Source organism: Cyprinodon variegatus, unplaced genomic scaffold, assembly GCF_000732505.1.
Source record: "Cyprinodon variegatus isolate N-32 unplaced genomic scaffold, C_variegatus-1.0 Scaffold208, whole genome shotgun sequence".
NCBI lineage: Eukaryota > Metazoa > Chordata > Actinopteri > Cyprinodontiformes > Cyprinodontidae > Cyprinodon > Cyprinodon variegatus.
Genome location: NW_015150661.1, coordinates 115,590 through 134,202, shown reverse-complemented (window position 1 = coordinate 134,202; position 18,613 = coordinate 115,590). Strand labels below are relative to the sequence as shown.

Here is an 18,613-nt window from a genome sequence, read left to right as displayed (position 1 = left end):
TGTGTCCATGACTGTAATAGGAATATTTCTGTCCAGTATTTGATTTCATGGCAACACTGGTAATGGCTGTATCTTTTTCTTACAGTGTTCAGTGAAAATATCGCAATGCATCGCAATATTTCAAGTATCATGATGCATCGTGATAGAATTGCATCGTGGCATGTGAATCCTGATTCGAATCGAATCATGACTTCTTTGCCAATACCCACCCCTATGCGGGAGTATAACCAGCCCTAACTTCATACAGCTATAGTTTATACTAAAGTGAGACTTCTATTTTGTACTCAAAATAGTGTATTTTTAAATGATATTTTTAATCTGCTCATCCTGCTCTGTCATTTGGAAGTCAAGTAAAAATACAGTAACCTGTTGTATTCTAACCTGTACGAAACAAACTTAGTACCGAGTAGATGTTTTATTATAAAACATATATTGATTTATATTTTTTAAAGTGTTTCTTCCACCTGATATAGTTAGTATCTAATTAATGTATTTTATTTTTTCATTAGTTTTATTTCGTTCTTTGAAACACAAGAATCTACAGATAATGCTTTAAATATCTTTACATCATTTGTTGTAATATAAGATGTTATGGTATTAAGTAGATCAGTTACTCAGTACCTAAGCTAAAAAAGTAGCCTTTTATGCAAACACTTTTTTCTCTTACTTGAGTATTTTCTTGGATGTCTTTTTCAAATTCTTACTAGAGTAAAAACATGATCAATTGGTTCAGAGTTCAGATTAAAAGAAGCTGTTTGGATCTATTTTGTGATGTTAGGGCAGGAAAAAAAAATTGCCTGGCAGTAGTTGAACAGTGAGCATAGAAAATATTCTTTTTACCTGATTTTCCATCCTCCTCATACTGTCTGGTGTCAGGATTACTATGTGCCAACATTTGTTTACATGCATTAGTTTGTCTTTAGCTTCTCTTTTCAGCAGAACTTTTCTTCATGAGTGCGAATGACGCACGTTAGTTTAAACCTGGTTTTATTTCAGCAATTATTCTTGCAAACATTAACCCTTAAAAGAAAACAAGCTCTTAGCTCTCAGATTTAGAAAATAGTTTTAAATCAAACAAAAACTGAAATGGTCACAAGATTATCTGACTTGTACATCAAGCATTTGTCCCTGACCTTAATCCGATTTTTACTGAACTCAAAACATAAAAAGTACATCCAGGAAGATTTTTATTCATGTTTATAGAATGGATTGTTAAGTTTTAGATTTGAGGGATATAATGAACAGGTTAGAGCTGATCAGAAGAAAATTCAGATTTTAATCCTAACTGAATTATTCATTTATTGCTAGTTATAAAAACTAAAAGATGTCCTTTATTTAAACATTTGTTGAACATAATGTTTTCTAAACAACCAATAAATCTATTATATTTGTTTACTCTAGGGTCAGTTTTTCCTTCAAAGCAACATAATATATGAGGGAACATGTTGTTAAAGAGGTCAAATCTAGGTTTAGATATCACTTTTGACACTAGTTTATCATATTTTTACAACGACTGTAAAATCTTTTTTTCACTTACAGGTTTCGGTAGAATATGGCCACAAAGAGGCCATAATATTAGCTCAGAGTCGTACTGTATTGATTCATAACAATTATCTCTGGATCCATATGTGGAAACCATGGATGAATTATGTGCTATATTTATTTAGATAATGCTACTTAAATTATTTTTTATTATATTAATAATGTTTTACCAAACCTAGGTTTGGACAAACATGAATAAAGAAAGTGTGGGTTCCTTATCTTTGCAATATTCAGCATGTTTTCCTGACGTTCGACCAAGTGGGGATACATATACCTTTCTAAATAGTTTATTAAATCTAACAAGCATTTAAAAAAAGATGGATGTCACCTTTGCCCCAGAGTGGAGGTCTGTTGAATTTAATATCTTTCATCTTTATTTTTATTTCTGTATATTTCTGTTTTGTTTCTCTATCGCATGTAGAAAGACACTATCTATTTCCAGATATTGTTCAGAGTACATCAGATGTCTGGAGTTAGATTTAGGCCACAGAGTGAAAGACGCTCGCAGCTGTGCTCTCAGGACTGATGCTTTCAGGTTCCTCTTTGCTGGTTCTGATCTGAGGGTGACCTCTTGAAGCACACTGCACTGTAGGTCATTCACTAACACGTCTTTCTCCGCACACCACTGCATTTCTGTGGCAGGATTACGGTGGGATACAGATGACTTTTTCAGTGGAGTCTTGTTAGGAGTGATCGATATCTAATATTGAGGCTTATTTGTCTCCTCTCTCCAGACCTGCCGCCCTCCTCCCTGCAATACCAGTGCGGATCAGTGGACTACTTGTGTTCTCCACGACTGGCAAAAAAAGGCCCAACCACCAGACCATGTCCCGACAAGCCCGCAATCAAGCCACGGCCCCAGACCTCCACCTTACCCAGACCACCGACTGCTCAGAAACCTCAAGGTAAAATCCCATGATACAGAGTGGCCCCTGTTATTGTAATTGAAGGCTGCCTGCAGGATCAGACCCCTGCTATTAACCTGTCATTGCTTCTGCTCTGAAAAACCTCTGTTCTCTGTGCGGCCTCACTCTGCCACTCAAGCTGTTTAGTGGGTCATTGCTGCAGGAGCAGCTGGTGGAAAAGGAGGCCACTGGTTCCCAAGTGTTTTTGTTTTGATTACATCTGAAGAATGAGAAATATGAACAACATGTGCTGTGTTTAAAGAGTTTCTGAGGAGCAATACTGGGACATCACACTGCAGACCAATTTTCTAAAGGCTTCCTATGCCAAGAGGCAGGCTGGGATAAAGCTTAGTTAACCATAAAAATCAGTCTTTTTAAATGGTGACAACTCCAAAACAAAATCCATGTTTGGAAGATCTGAAGATATAGGAAAGATCCATAAATTATGATGTTCCGTTTGACTGTTTTCATGGGTTTAACTAGATACTGTACAAAGACTTCAAAATAGAAATTAAATTATGGCTCTACTAAGAGTTCAATATGGCATACTGGGAGAATCTAAATAATAGATCGCTCTAAATTTTAAGTTTTTTTCCTTTCTTTTGATCACCAAAAACTCAATATCCTAATTAATTTTTACACAAAAAAGGAAAAAAAAACAGCAGTAGTACTCATAGAAGTAGGAACTAGAACTGGAACAGATGTTCTGAATATCTCCAACGTGTATCTTACTCGCCATATTCTTTTAAACACATATTTTATAAAAAAAATAATCAAACTTTCTCAGGCCTCCATATTTGATCTGAAAATAAAGTGATTTCTTGATGAATGTCTATTAAACTCTCTCAAAACTGTTTTGGTATGAAAAGATAAAGGCACATAAATTGATCAAACAGAAGGTAGGTTTGATCTATTGAGGAAAAAATTAAGAAATCCTAAGACGAGTAGCAAAGTCTGTAAAGATGATATTTTTCCAAGTAAATCCAGTAGAGATCTGGAAATATGTTGAATTATATACTAAAGTTACCGCGGCACATTTAAAATGTTCTGGTACTGTATCACTGTGGGGTTAGTAATGCTTCTGCTTACACACAAGCAATGATGAACAGAAAATATCTTGTTTTGACAACAGTGATTACTTTTGAGCTTGTATGGGATTATCTCTGTATGATAACAGAAATACCACAGCTTTAGTTCTAAAGGGGGGAAAAATTAAATAAGAATCTGTATGATTAAAAAGTTTTTATTTCAAACAGAAAAGTTAAAACTGTTTCTATAACTACAGATTGAGTATTATTTTGATAATAATCTAATATCAGTGCAACTTTTTTCCCCCCCATAATAAAAGTCGCACTCACCTTTTGATGGGTGAGCCTGCAATCAACTGCTTGGCAGAAAGTTTTAAAAGGTTGGGGTTTGTTTTCCATTCCAGCTTTTTTTTTATAACACTTTAAAACCCAACAGGACCAAGGTGCTGCACAAAAAACTTTTAAATGTTGTTTTTTTTAAACAGCGTTACTTTAATTCTGTGTTTTTCCTTTTGCATTGGAGCTAATTCCTTGGAGCAAAACGTGGGTTTGTTTTTTAACTACTGTAAAAATTTATTAACCTTCTTTTTGCAAGCTGACCATCAGTGTGCAGCAACAGGAATATTCTTACATTCATGTTTGACCTCTATACCAGAAGCGAAATCTATTTCTTCTTTGTGGAGACAGTTTTTGTCAAAGCAGGAAATGTAGCTTTATGTCACAGCTGTTCAAATTTGAATTTCCTTTTCTGCATGTTTCATGGTCTGATCAAACAAACAGACAGACAGACAGGTATAATGTACTGCTCTTTATGTACAGCTTGCTAACCTGATATGGATTTCCACTGCAGAATATTTGCAGAAAATAATGAAGTTGCTAATTCTGTTGCTAATTCTGGGTGTATTTGGGTTTATGGCGTCACAAGAGGTAAGGAATCAAGTCAATCAGCTGCATTTGTAAAATCTTAAAAAGAGGAATTGGATAAGAAATGATGGGGAAAAAAGAAAAGCAAAAAAAAATACATACTGATGTGATCTCACAGGAAGCAATGAACCTGGAAGCTTTTTTTTCTGGACATATTTTATCTTGAAGAATCAAAATGCAAACCCTGCATATGACCTGCTATGTCAGATGGTAACTCATAAGTGAAAGATTTTAAAGAAAAGTCCTGCTAACAGATTTAAAGTGTTTGTATTCTAAGTCGATCTTCTATAACATGATTTGATGTCAATAGAACATCCCCAACAGATAGTAAAATGCTTTGGCTTTATTATAATTAGTTGTGTGGGCCCTTCAGAATCCACAGAACAATTAAACTGTTTGGAGATAGGCTGTCACCATCCTGTTTGTCATAAATGTGCCACCTGGAGAACAAAAATAGTGATTGCTATTCTTATCCAGGGAGGAAAAATGAGAGTGAAGCCTTTTCCTGGGATGTAGTTAGGAACCCATTTTGGAAAAAGGCTATTCATGTCTCCACACATCTGCCAGGGAGCCAGTACAGGTTTCATTGCTTTTAGATCCTTAATAAGGTTGGAGCCACTCACTTAAAGGAATATTTAAATATCTATTTAAATGTGTTTTTTTGTTTTGTTTTGTTTTTGTTTTCCTAAGGGCTGAAACAATTCATAGGATTATTTGTGATTAAACGATTATTAAAATTATCGTCAACTAATTTAGTAATCGATTAATCAGTCTTTGGAGTATAGAGACTCTAAAACATGGATTATACTTAGAACAGTAATTATACCAAAAAAAATCATTACTTTACATTTAAGATAAAAAAAAAAAATTCTTTTGCAAACATGCTCTATACAGAACTCTCAATATATCAATATACATCAATGAAAAATACTCAAAAGAAAAGAAAAAAGCTCAATGCTTTCATCATCTTATCATCAGATTAAATAATGGGAAGAGTTGGTTTACTCCTGTTAAATTAATCTATAAAAAGACGCCAGATTTAATGGAATTTGTTGTCTCACTGTCTCAAGGAGAATTACATTTTTTTCTAACAGTATTTGTTGCATGACATCTTTCAGAAGGTCAAAGGAGTTGGGGGTCGAGCCTGCTTCCAGTGTAATAAAATCCATCTACGTGCTAGAAGACATATAAATGTTATCATGTTATATTGAGATTGAGACTAGGTTCTGCAACTCCAAAGATGGCTGTCAGAGGGTTAGGGTCAATCACTCTTCCTATGATGGCACAAAAAGGTTGGGAAATCTTTTGCCAGTATGTGGCTATCCTCTGACAGCGCCAAAACATATGGGCTAATGAAGATTTTGATTGAACGCATCTGCCGCATGCAGGATTCATACTAGGACACATTCTGCAGAGCTTTACCTTAGATAAAAGTAATCAATGAAGTGCTTTAAACTGCAATAGCCTGTCTCTTACACAGACTGAAGAGGAGTGCACCCATTTCAGACAGTCAGTTATGACTGATCCCAGGTCAGTTATCCAAGCTGTTGTCAGATGATTCAAAGAGATGGCACTGTTAAAACATGAGTTTATTGTAAAGAATCAAAATCATTCCCTTTGTCTACGAATGTTGTTGTTTAAGGGAATTTGTCATTTACAAAGGGATGTTTTTTTTTACAACAGAAACTGTCATTGCTAAAGTGTTGCTGTTGTTTTTTGTTTTTTTGTTTTTTTATTCTCCACCTGTTATTAGATGTTTATTGTACCCTGATAGTTTTGAATGACTCCACAGAGAGAGACCAGCAGAATTAAAAAACAGAAAGCTCAACTAATGGATTAACAAGAAACTCTGTCTTGCTCTGTTTTATTGTTGCATCTGTAATGATGCAACAATAAAATTGCCTCTCATTATAAAAACTAAGAAGACTATTCAGGTCAGAAGGGAAATAAGCTTTATGGGGATTAACCACCTGCAGCTAAAACTAATTCTGTTAGAAATGTGTTTTCATCTAATACATCAAACAAGCTTCTTCATCGCTGCTTAACGCAGCATAAATTTGGTGAAATTAGTTTTCTGCGTTAGAAATTAATAAATATAATTTTCCATTTGTGATTTATCCATAACACACTGTATTAGAAGGATAGCTTGGTGATAGGGAGGCAGTTTATCTGGAGCATTACAGTCTTATGGGGGCATAATCATAAATTTGAAAACTCATTCAAAGCTCCAAAGTTTTAGAAGTGATGAAATCCTGGTTTTAGATGATAATCTCCTATCCTGATATATACAGCACTCTTTTAAAGAGCTAGACTTAAAAATAACATTCAGACTTAAAAATAAAATTTCTCCAGTAAGTGGTCATCTAAATTAAGATTTTTTTTTTATGTATCTCTATATTTCTTTGAAATTTGACATATCAAATTTTTCATTTTATTTATTTTAGGATGTGGTATAACATGTTGAAAGATCCTAAAGAACTGCTAACTAATCATCTGCCATTAAACTTCAGATTAAGATGGATGGTATTGTCTTAACTGGAGTTTAGGATCTTTAAATCCTGCTGATGGAAATCATTACAGTTACCTACCATACTTAACGGTGTGGGATTAAGGGTCTTCCTCAGGGACCCTGAGTGGCAGTCTGTGGCAGTGGGGCTTGTACTCAGAACCTCTGGATTCCAAGCGCGATGCCCTAACCACTTGCCCCCCACTCCCTGTCTAGGCCGCCACTTCCTAGGTCGTCTCTAGGCTGTCATTTCAACTCTTTCACTTGATGTTCTGTTGTGAATCCTCAAGATAAACTCTCAGAACAAGCCACCATATACCTATAGTGATATGTGTCCTGCAGGGCCAGCTGGTTCTGCAACAGGTTTTTCCCCTGTTGAAACTCTAATCAAGACTCTACATCACATCTGCAAACATCACATTTGCACTGCCAACATGGCTATAATGTTGGTAGTGCACAACACCAACATTATAGCCATTATAAAACAACACAATGTTATACTCTATTTTGCACAATATTTATTTTGCACTGCACTCAACCTCTCTATATCAATACCTTTTTTGTACCATGACTTTTAAACTGTTTTTTTCTTTTCTCCTATGCTGTTTACATTCTGATCACTGCTGCCCTTTATAAATGGCAATGTTCATTTCACTGCTGTAAGCTGCTCATTCACTGTTGAAAGCTGTTTGTATCAATATTTCGTTTTGTTTACACTTTGTGTATACAAGATGACAAAAAAGTATGTCTAAGTGAAATCACACAAGTGAATGGATCAGAGGTCATTAATTTCATTAGTTTTTCTGATCACATTCACCCCGGCTTTGTTTTCTCTGTGTTTGCAGCAAAGTAACTGAGCTGTACATGGAAGCTATATATGGATTTAGGTAAAATCACACCAAAATACACATTAGCAGTGATAATTCTGAGTGAACTACTTTATTGGCCATAGCATATGGTTAATCCATTGGTATAATGATTGTTTTATAGTGTAATAAAATCAATGAGCGTACAGAAGTACAGTGTTTACTAAATTTAAAACGCGTAGGATGAAAAACTAAATGGGTACATAAACCGGTCACGCTGTGCTCTGAAAATAAGTCCAAGGTTTAACGTTGGATGCCTGCACCTAATGATGGTACTTAATTATTTAAGACAAAGATTGTTCAGTGTTTCTAAATCCCAGCTATTCAAACCGGTTATTGTCCCACTTGTGATGCCATCAGACAAATAAACACAAAGGAGAATAAGCTGTCTTTTCTTTCTGCCCGGTTTAGAAAAAAAAAGCATTACAGACAGTGTACATCTGTTAGGCTCTTCATCAGAGCAGCCGTGTGGATGTTTCACTGCATGTTTGAAGCAAAGTTCTCCTTCTGAGTGGACCTGTATCAGACTGAAAAAAGATCACAGAGGAAGTGCTCATTTTATAAACTGTAATATTAAACTTTGTTTCCTGTATTCAAAAAAAGGTTTCCTAAAGTTAAATGTATGCAAATATAAAGACATTGAGAGCGAAATAGTTCTGTGGTGTGCACAAGTTTTTTGAGACAGCACTTTTTTTTTCTGCCTGGAAGTGTGGTAGCTTACACACACTCTGCTCAGCATCCTGTTCTGAAATAAGGAAGTAGTTCGATAGCTGTCGCTGACAGTCGATGTTACACTCATTTGCCGCTTTAATTTCTTCCCTTCAGTAAAATTTCCTGTTGAAGTTTCAGAAAGGAGAACGCTGGTTTTGTGTCTGCCATGGAGATTTTCTCTCTGGGATTTATCCGTGTTACCTGATCGTCTGTCTTCACGCCAGAAGCTTCATGCGTCCAGTCCTGTTCTGATGTTTGTGTGTTGTCTGGATTTATGTGTGTGCAGTGCCCCCTAAACCTGCACACCTGCTCGCCCTTGGGCAAGACAAGAAACCTAAGAGGATCCCCCCGGCACCCTCGAGACCTCTGCCGGCACCCCCTCCTCCTCCGAAACCAAAGCCTTGCCTGAGCGCCACTGGCCTGGGAGCACAGCCGCAGAAAGAGCCCCAGAAGGTTGGACAGCTCATCGAGAGGTTTAATAACTCCAGGTGAGGAGATTTAAGTCATTTATGGAAGTTAAAATATGCACTTTGAGGTGGTTCAATGAAGTCACAAAGTATGGTGTCAGTGTGAAGGGGATTAGTCATCTTTCCTGCTATTTTCTTTTTCTTCAAATAGTATACGATACAATCAACATGCATGACCTCAGCAATATTTGATGGAGTGTTTCTGTGCACAACTTGCATGAATATGCTTTGATGAAAACAGCTCTGCTCTAATGTTTATGGCCATCCCGCTGGGATGTACTCACCTCAGCCTCAGGTTTTCTGCAGCCGCTTCTGGATTGCCCACAGCACGATGCTGCCACCTCCATGCTTCAACACTGTTTGTTCAGGGTCCTGCGTGGGATCAGCTTTTCCTTAACCGGTAGCATTTTCAATGATGGCCACAATTCTAGTTCCAGTCTCATGGGACCGCATTATCTTCTCTATCCTGTTCTTCTTGTCCCTTACATGGCTTGTGGCAAACCACACACAGAAAATCTGATGTTTCTTTTTTTTCCCACCTAAACTCTGGATCTCGGCAGCTTCTCCAGAGTTGGCCCTTTTCACTGATTAATGGTGTCCTTGTCCGGCATGTAGGTTAATGTGGGCGGTAATGTCGTGGTAGTACTGGAGTCGCACCATGCTATATTTTCAGATGATGGACTTTATCTAAATGATTGTCCTGTAACACAGTTGGAAGTATCAGAATAAAGACATGCCAATACTTTTTAGATATTTATTTGTAGAGAAAATTGTGTTTTCCTTGCATTTCACAAGCCGTGCTCTTTTGAGTTGGTATCTCATTACTGTGTGTATGTGCTTTTGGTGGCTAGATATGATTATTATTACCTTTTTTAGTTCCTAGTTGTCCGGCTTATTAAGTAGTGTTTCATTATATGTTGTTTTCCTAGGGTCCCCATCCTGGGGGTGCTCCCACGGTCGCAGCTGCATCTTTGTCTGAGAATGGAAACTGCGTCTGACCTCCCTCCATCCTGCAGCCCCAACACCACGGCGACAGTCACAGGAGACTCCTCCTCTGTGGACAAACTTGCACTTAGCACCTCCGAACGAACTGACGACGTGTCCGAACTCTCACATCTCGCCTCAATGCACATCGAAGCCTCTGATGACGGCACGCTGGACAACTGCGTGGAGCACGACATTACACAAAGAGTTGACTGCATCGACGATGCAGACTGTGAACAAGGCTCTTCCCACAAACTCATGGACAATTCTGACTCCTCACAGCAAAACGGGAAGATTCCCAACCGTGACAGCGGCATCGACAGCCCATCTTGTGCTGCTGATGGGGAGGTTTTCCCGAACGAGGACGCCATCGATGAGGAGGATCATTACGACAGCGTCACCGAGACAGAGAGCGTGTCCTGCTGCGTCACAGTGGACAATAAGAGGGACTCAACGCAGGACGAGGACAGTGACTTGGATGAGGGGAGCAGCGGGGAGATCCAGTCACTTACGGACACACAATCTGGTTTTCTGACAGATATACAATCAGACGCAAACAAAGTGAGTACCATGCACTTGTATCCCAAGCAAAACGTTCCCACAAAGACAAGAACATCTAATTTGAAGCTAGTTTTGCCGCAGCCTGTCTAATTCTCTTGTAGTAATTTTCTGGATTTCTCGGAAGGCTAAAAACTTCATTTCTGAATCTCAGACTGCCTTTTCACGTCATGGAAAAAAACAGTCTGTGTCTATTATTATCCTAGCTTAGGTGAACCGTTTTAAAGAGTTCTCCATGAAACCTTAGATGCTGTAAAAGCTTGAGTTCTGTAAGTGACTGACTCCTACCAAAAAGCAGCTCTTCCGTTACATAAAGGGATAAATACCTGCCTTAGAGCTGTAACAGGAGTGGACTTCCCAATACCAGCACACAGGCTTAAGTTTTCCCACAGCAGAAATAAGATTTCAGCTTCACTATTGATTGTAAACAAAGCCTATACCTGAATACGTAAGAAAGTGTTTTCCTGAAAGACAGGCTTTTCTGTAAGTACCTTGGAAGTTTCTGATTTCAGAGAATCAGATGGGACAAGTTTTGTCTATAGAGATTAGAAAGCGTGCAAAGAAAAACTTCCGAACTAACAGGAAATGTTTGACACCTCTTGGCTGCCATTTCTCTCTAAAATGATTTCTGAGTAGTTAAAACACACCCAAAATCTCACACAGCTGTCACATGAAGGGTTGAGCCGCTGCCGTCTAAACACACCCTGGGTGTTTTAGGGGAAAAGGGCATCGCTGCTCCTCAGCGCTTCCTGATCCCGACACTGCTGTGCAGAGGAAGGGTGTGCAGCTACATGTTGCTGGTGTGTGTGAAAGTGTCTAATACTGCAGCTGACATGTTGATGGCTGCATAATGACGGCCTTGTCACAGAGGATGTGGGTTTTTCAGTGATGCACACTGAAGGAGGAGGACTGAAAACAGCTCCTGCTGACAATGTGAGGCCTCCACCTCACTAACGACCAATGTGCTGTAGTTTGTTTTTAACAGATCAAATATTGCTTGTAGTTTAAAGCTGAGTTTTGATTTTTGTGGTGTCTAACTCTCCAGCGTATCCCTATTAGTTTTGCCTTGGTCATTTGTCATGCGGCTGTTGTGAAACCCACATTGTTGCATCAAGCTCAATCTTCCATAACTTCAATGCGTGTCTAGCCGGTGAAACCAGAAAGGATTTTGTCACCAACAACAACAACTCAAACACTTTCCTGTTTATTGGACTGTTGTCTCAGATAGAGAAAGAGGAATAATGTTTTTCAGTTTCACTGACGAGGCCATTAAACACACCTTTTGGTTTCAATGGTTGTCAAGTTTACAACAATCTACTGTACTAAAGTGGCACAAGATTGGATAGGAATTGTCAGTATATATCAGCGTATAATTTATGCAAGAACAATGATAAAGCATTTCTAAAATATTCCAATATACATTAAGTGCATGATTATAGCAGTTGTCACTGACTGAGGTTTAGGGATTTATGTAGTTTTATATGTTTTCCGTTTAACGCAACTATTCTAAAATGTTACATCAGAAAATATTCATAAACATGTAACATGTAATACTGTATATCGTGAAATGAGTTTTGGCCGCATCGCCCACCTAAAACAGTCAGATATCCTCTTAGGGCATGTAAGAAACACAGCTGATCTGTGTTTTTAAAATAAAGTGAAATTTGTTTCCCCTCTGTTTCCTTATTGGTTTAAGGACTCATTTGATTCAATCTGCTGAGGCATCTAAGAAAAAAAATGTCCCTCTTTGTCAATATGCCCATATCCCCCGTCACATTTGAATATTTTTCATACAGACCCATTATGCCTTATAAATGTATTTCTAGATGCGTCTGCAATAACCTAACTATCTAGGAACTTGACTTCTCTTAATGAGATTCACAAGATAAAGCTTGACTGGTTTTCATTTGGCAGGTTAAAGTTCAGAAGGAACAATTTTTCCAGCATTTCAGGGGTGAAAATCCTGTTTATTCCGTGAGCTTCTGGGTGATTTGTTGATCTGCTTTTAGAGTTATTTTTATGGCCACCTAGGAAGGATCCTCACTGTTCCATGGTTTATCTTATTCATTTTGGCTCCAACCAAGGTCTTCTAAAGACCCAAATCCTTGGAGATGACATCAAAAGCCTCTCCACACTGATATAACATTAGCTGTTTATCGTATGCATTACTGATAGGTTAAGTAGTTATGGTGACTTATCCTTAGATACAGTATCAGTGTGTGCACACCTTTTGTCTTGTGTCTCTGTATGGCATTGTTATGGATGAGCATCTAACCCAGGGGTCTGCAACCTGCAGCTCAGGGGCCACATTGGCTCTAATCACACAAAATAAGAACTGTAAAGGAATTTAGGTTTCTACTTTATGTTGTTATGCAATATCTGCATTGCAATTTCTACAAAAGCAGGGTCACAGTGGCCTTTAAAAGTAATTCTCTTTTAGCTGTTAACTGTGTGTGTTATGTGCTTAATATTTTTAGGTGGAACCTTCTATTTATAATAGATTGGTCAGCATGACATATTATACAAAATCAATGATTGGATGAGTGGAAGGTTTACTGTATTGTTTGTTGCCACAGGTGTTGGTGTTTATCTTTGCGTTTATAGATTTTTCTGTGTTTCTCCTGTTTTCCTCAGTGCTCGGAAGGTCAGAAACTCCTGAACATCGCCAAAGAGCTCCTCCACACTGAAGAGGCCTACGTGAAAAGACTCAACCTCCTTGACCAGGTGTGTCCTCGTATCTCTTTTTGGCGGCGGTATGTTTAGATACAGACTGTTGAAATCAGATCAGAGCACTGTAAGCATAACTTTGTGAGGGTGTGAAATGTACAATTGCACCTAAAAGTTAAGCTTTGAGAGTGGAGAAGAACTCGTGGAAATGACTCATTATCTCTGTGCAGATTATCCTTCAGTCAGTCCAATTCTTCTGTCTTCTGTTTGTAATTACACTATGTGGCTTCTTTGCTACTTTGTCTCTCTGCTGTGTGATGAGAGTCCTATGCCAGTGGTTGAATTGTCTTCCTCTTTGCTAAGCCCATGTGGTGCAGCAGATAAACAGCTGCCCTATCACGGCACAGCGTTGGTTTGTATGTTTCCAGAGGGCAGAGAAGCCTCAGAGTTTGCTTCCTGTTTTTGTTCTTGAAACAGCAATACCCATTTTAAGACTACTATAAAGCCCACCTGGCAAAGAGATGAAAGTGAATGTAGGTAAGGGTGGAGGATATTGCTTGGGACAGGACAAAGGGTAGAATTGAATATAGATTTTGACCTCATGTTTTCCTCCCTTTAATATGTTGCAGCTGGGTTTCTTTGCTATTAATGAGAACCCCATTTCCACTTACATCCAGTTCTGCTTTTGTGCATGCTGTACAGAATTAGCTTGCATGCATGCAGGAGTCAACTTTGTTTTTTTTTTTTCTTTCCTTTTTTATTAAATGCAATTATTAACAGGTAAGAAGCCCAATGAGTGAAATTGTAATTTCCTGTAGAGCCCATCACAAGTACTGGAACCCTTGATACAGGGGCCTAAAACGACTTTTTAATTGCAACTCCATAATCGCTCACTTTTAAAAGTATCAAATATCCAGCCTATAACTTGAGTTTATTTATTCGGTTGAAAAAAATACCACCAGTAACAAATTATTATGTTTAATTAAGTTTTTTATAGTATTCCCATAAGATTAGTGCACTTTAAAGAGATTTTAATCCATTTTAGATTATTATACTATTCTTCAAAGTTGATCATACTTTTAACAAGTTTCTCAAATCCACTCTTCAAAATGCGACAGACTAGGAAGCATGCCAGGAAAAAGTAAAATGAACTAAAATCATATTTGTTTGTCACCCAGGATGGAGGTAATATTTCCTATAAACAATGGATCGTCTCCTTCAGAAACGTCTTTCTCCTTTTAAATCTAGAGTTACTGTCTGGATCTATTTTTATGCAGTGTGTTACCTGCTGGTTCTTGAGCTACTAATATGGAAGTTCCCAGGGTTGCCAAACCAGAGCGCAGCATTTGGCATTTTATGTTGGTAAAAAGAGCAACATCCTAAAAACATGGAAACCAGCATGAGAAATAAATGGTCTCAACACCTTTCAAAAGTATTTTCACAACACCTAGCTCGTCTTCACTTTTCATCTTGAATTTAGCTGCTCATCTGTCTTGACTTTGCAACTTGCATGGCTTGCATGAGGACTCAGGCCTATCTTACCACAATGCTCTGTGAAGTAAGGAACAAATAAAAAAGATCAGTTGGGAAGAAATCTAATAAACAGAGAATTTATCTAAGAAGCTAAAATCTGTGAGTTGAGCTTAGGAAAAAAATGTGAAACTGAGAAGGATGGTAAATGACTTGGAGACATTTTGCAAAAGGAAGTTGTTGTTTTTTTTGTATGCTCCAATCTTTAAAAATGTGGTAAAAGAACTCAACGTGCTGATAAGTAGTCTTGGTACCAATAATTTTGTTTGAAAATGAGAGGTTTGATTTATTATTCCAGGTGACTCTTCAACTTAAATAAAACATGGATTTATTCTGAGAATTGTCAGACATTGCTACCATAGCTACCTTTGATTCAGCTATTTCTGTTAGATTGCAAACATGCAGAAGTGGAAGGATGCCTTTTGTTTTCTTTCCAAAAAAAACCCTGCAGTTATTTACTCTGTGTCCAGCGATTCAGGGTTTAACTCAGATCGGGCCTTAGTGTTCAGAAGAAATTAAACAGTTGCAACAGATGCAGCAGCCTCCTGAAAACTTTTACTCTGGTATTTCTCAAAATCCTTAAACATTTCTTCAAATGGGATGTTTTAATATTCAAGGTGACAGTTTACTTGTACCCTCCTGAAAAAAACCTTGTTTCATTTGAAGCCTTTGCAGTAAAAAAGTGGTGCAAGTGTGTATCCTGTAATCAGGTACAGTCTGTAAATGAGAACATATTGGTTAAAAATCTAAAACACTAATGTTTTGATAACAACTTTTAATTTAAATGTACCTGTTTTAAAATGATCTTGTGTAACTAATACCAGATCTAAAGACTACTTCTAGGTAAGCAGCCCATACTAAGCTTATAGGATTATAAAAGAAATGTCTTCCCAGCTTTTGGTTAGAAAGAAATCCTCCATGAAGTTCTAATATTGTATATACAAACAATTTACTATTAATAATTGACAATTTTTTGATTTTACATTCATCTGAAGTACCAAATGACAAGTTTATTTTGTTGGTTTAAGCCTCATTGAACAAAGCATTTAGTGACAGGATGAATGCTGCTACGGCCAATATAATCAATGTGAATCCACCTGTCAATCTATCCTAGAGTCTTGTCAGCAACGGACCAATCAGCAATCTCACTTTGTTCCAAAGCGAAGCAGCCCGCCCCTGCTGGAGCTCACACTAATACTACATTAGCGAGGCGTAGTGAACATGGACATTTTGTTAGAATAGCCTTTCATTAAAGGATAAATGTCGTCAGTGGGGAACATACAATTTAGAGATGCATTTTCCAAAATGATTAGAGTTAATTCTATTTCCAAATACAAAAAGGAGTCCTGGAAAATATAAGATGGGGAAAAAATTTGCTGCCAACGGCATAACAAGTCCAGCGGCTTTATCTACAGTAGATACAGGTTGTTCATCTTTACAATATGTTTAGCTTGGAAGAGGCTTGTGTGGCTTAATTATGAAGAAATGTGGTAATACAGTATATGCAAGGTAACGTGCTGGTATGGGCTTTAAATAGTGATACAAAGCCTGATTATATACATGATACCCTCACCTTTATGTAATATATTCATTAAAGAGGTCAAAAATTCACCCTGGTAAATTTACTACAAAATAGTTTAAAAAAAGAAAAATATTTCCAAGAATTTCCACAGCTGCTTTCACTGGGAAACTCTACCTCAATGTGTTGATAACTTAATTCTTTTTTAATTATTTTTTCAAAATATATTTTTTACTGATCATGTTATTGATCTCGGGGGTAAAATGATCAGGTTATTCTTTACCTTTAATATACAACACTTGCTATCTCTTATTAGAGACATTTCAGATTTTAAAGATGTCTTTTTACCACATATTTGTGTTTCTGCAGGTATTTTGCACTAAGCTCACAGAAGCTGGAATCCCTCAGGACGTCATTACAGGGATCTTCTCCAACATTTCCTCCATCTACTTATTCCATGACAAGTTCCTCCTCCCTGAGCTCAAGACAAGGATTACTGGAGAATGGTGAGAAGTAAACACAGCTCAGCGGGTGTCCTGCAGGGTGATCTTAGTGTAAAGATAATTACAGTTGTGACAAGTTAAGTCATTCGTTTCAGTTTCAAAGGGTTGAAGCACAGGGTATTGTTATGCTTTAGCTGGGCGGTCTTTGCTTCCCCACTGATATCGCCCCATTATTAATCACACTTCATAATTATTCCTCTATGAGATGTTGGAAACCCCTAAAAAAAATCTGGTTTTCATCCAGAGAAGAAACTGTCCCAGAAAAAGTCAGGAATTTATGCAATAGTCAAGTAAGGCTGTGAAGAGAAGACATTGTTTTAAGAACTGCCTGTTGTTTCATGAAATACAGCTTTTTTTTTAGTAAAATGTATGTCTAAACATAGAATCTGACTGAAATAAAGCAGCTTGTAAATAGAAATCATGCATTTTTCATTGAAAAATTTGGAAATTAAAATCTTCTGCAGATATCCTCAGCTTGTCTTTTAAACCTCAAACAGACTGTCACATAGCTTTTGTATGGAGGGGCTGTTATTTGACAAACTGATAAAGTGACCTGGATAATCCAGGTCCAGCCTGTACAGAGATTAGTTCCAATCATCCAGCTTCTCAACCCAGACTGGGGGTTAATTATTCGCTTAAGTGAACAGGATGAAAAAAATCTAAGGAGGATTTTTTATTTGCTGGACCTGGATTATTCACTTCTGGTGATCTCTTAACTCAGTGGAGGAAGGAGGGGAAGCTAAATGCCAAGCAGGTAGTGCATGATAAAGGATATGGTTAAATAAGGATACAGTTTGATCTGTAATGCATAAAGCCAATGACGATTTGATTTGACATCTTTTTCCCTAAGGGAATCAAACCCTCGCATTGGAGACATCCTTCAAAAACTCGCTCCATTTATGAAGATGTATGGAGAATATGTGAAGAACTTTGACCGAGCCATGGACCTGGTGAACACCTGGACACAGAGGTCATCTCAGTTCAAGAGCGTCGTCCAGAACATACAGGTTTGTTTCTCTGGTTTAAAGTACAGCTCACTAACTGGTAACTTTCGCTGCCATTTGTTGTTAAATAACTTCATTTCTTTTTAACTTATTGTGGTTATTTTGTATTTTAAGGTCTGAATAATCATGGAATAGACTAAATTAGATTGCAAAAAGTTAGTTCCTTATATTGCTTCCAGAGTTATAAACATTTGCTTTGTAAAATTCCATGAACATAAATGTGTAACTGATATAACCAATGTATCATCGCTTGTTTTTATATTACTGGGAAAGAATCAATAGACATTTGCATAATTTACATCATTCCTGTTGTGGTCAGATGACGTCTGTTAACTGACTGTGTTATAAGTTTGGTACTTGGTAGCTTTCCATCTTAAAATATGTGTTTACAAGATGATAGATCCAAAGTTTTTTGCAATAGAAACTATATCATTTTAGAAAATAGATAAAATGGTTCAAATACGTTATGTTAGTCATTAAAAAAAACTATGCCTGGAAGATAAATGAGATCTCTTTTTGTTTTTTTTATTTATAAAGCTCTCTTTTAAGCTCTTATTTTCAAGAGTGAAATGTTGTTTACTTTGTCAGATTTAATTATCTTTTATATTCACCAATAGATTTCTTGCAGCCAGTGGTTGCTAGTAAAACTAGCTGGCTTCAAACCTCATCTAAAGCTAATAGAGTAACAGAGATGAGGAGGTGGAGCACATTTAAACCACCGTTTGAACCGAGTGACACTGAAGAACATCCTTTAATAGCACAGCAAACTTATAAAGTGTATTTATATGTAGAGAATCTGCCTGTTTAAGAAGCCTTTAATTTGCTCCGTCAGATAATTTCAATCTATGTGCAGACCTTACATTATAGTTGTACATGTATTAGGATGTCTTCTTTTCTGT

At 37.3% G+C, this 18,613-nt stretch overlaps 1 protein-coding gene across 2 annotated transcripts in view; it reads left to right on the top strand.

Moving 5' to 3' along the window:
* Positions 1-18,613, top strand: part of LOC107088162 (FYVE, RhoGEF and PH domain-containing protein 3-like) — an 80,811-nt gene that overhangs the window by 48,609 nt on the left and 13,589 nt on the right. For both annotated transcript variants that reach the window (XM_015380164.1, XM_015380163.1), the window contains exons 2-7: positions 2,277-2,447; positions 8,769-8,970; positions 9,879-10,494; positions 13,126-13,215; positions 16,577-16,713; positions 17,561-17,717. In XM_015380164.1, coding sequence (XP_015235650.1) covers positions 2,277-2,447; positions 8,769-8,970; positions 9,879-10,494; positions 13,126-13,215; positions 16,577-16,713; positions 17,561-17,717 — 1,373 coding nt within the window. The remainder of the gene's footprint in view (positions 1-2,276; positions 2,448-8,768; positions 8,971-9,878; positions 10,495-13,125; positions 13,216-16,576; positions 16,714-17,560; positions 17,718-18,613) is intronic.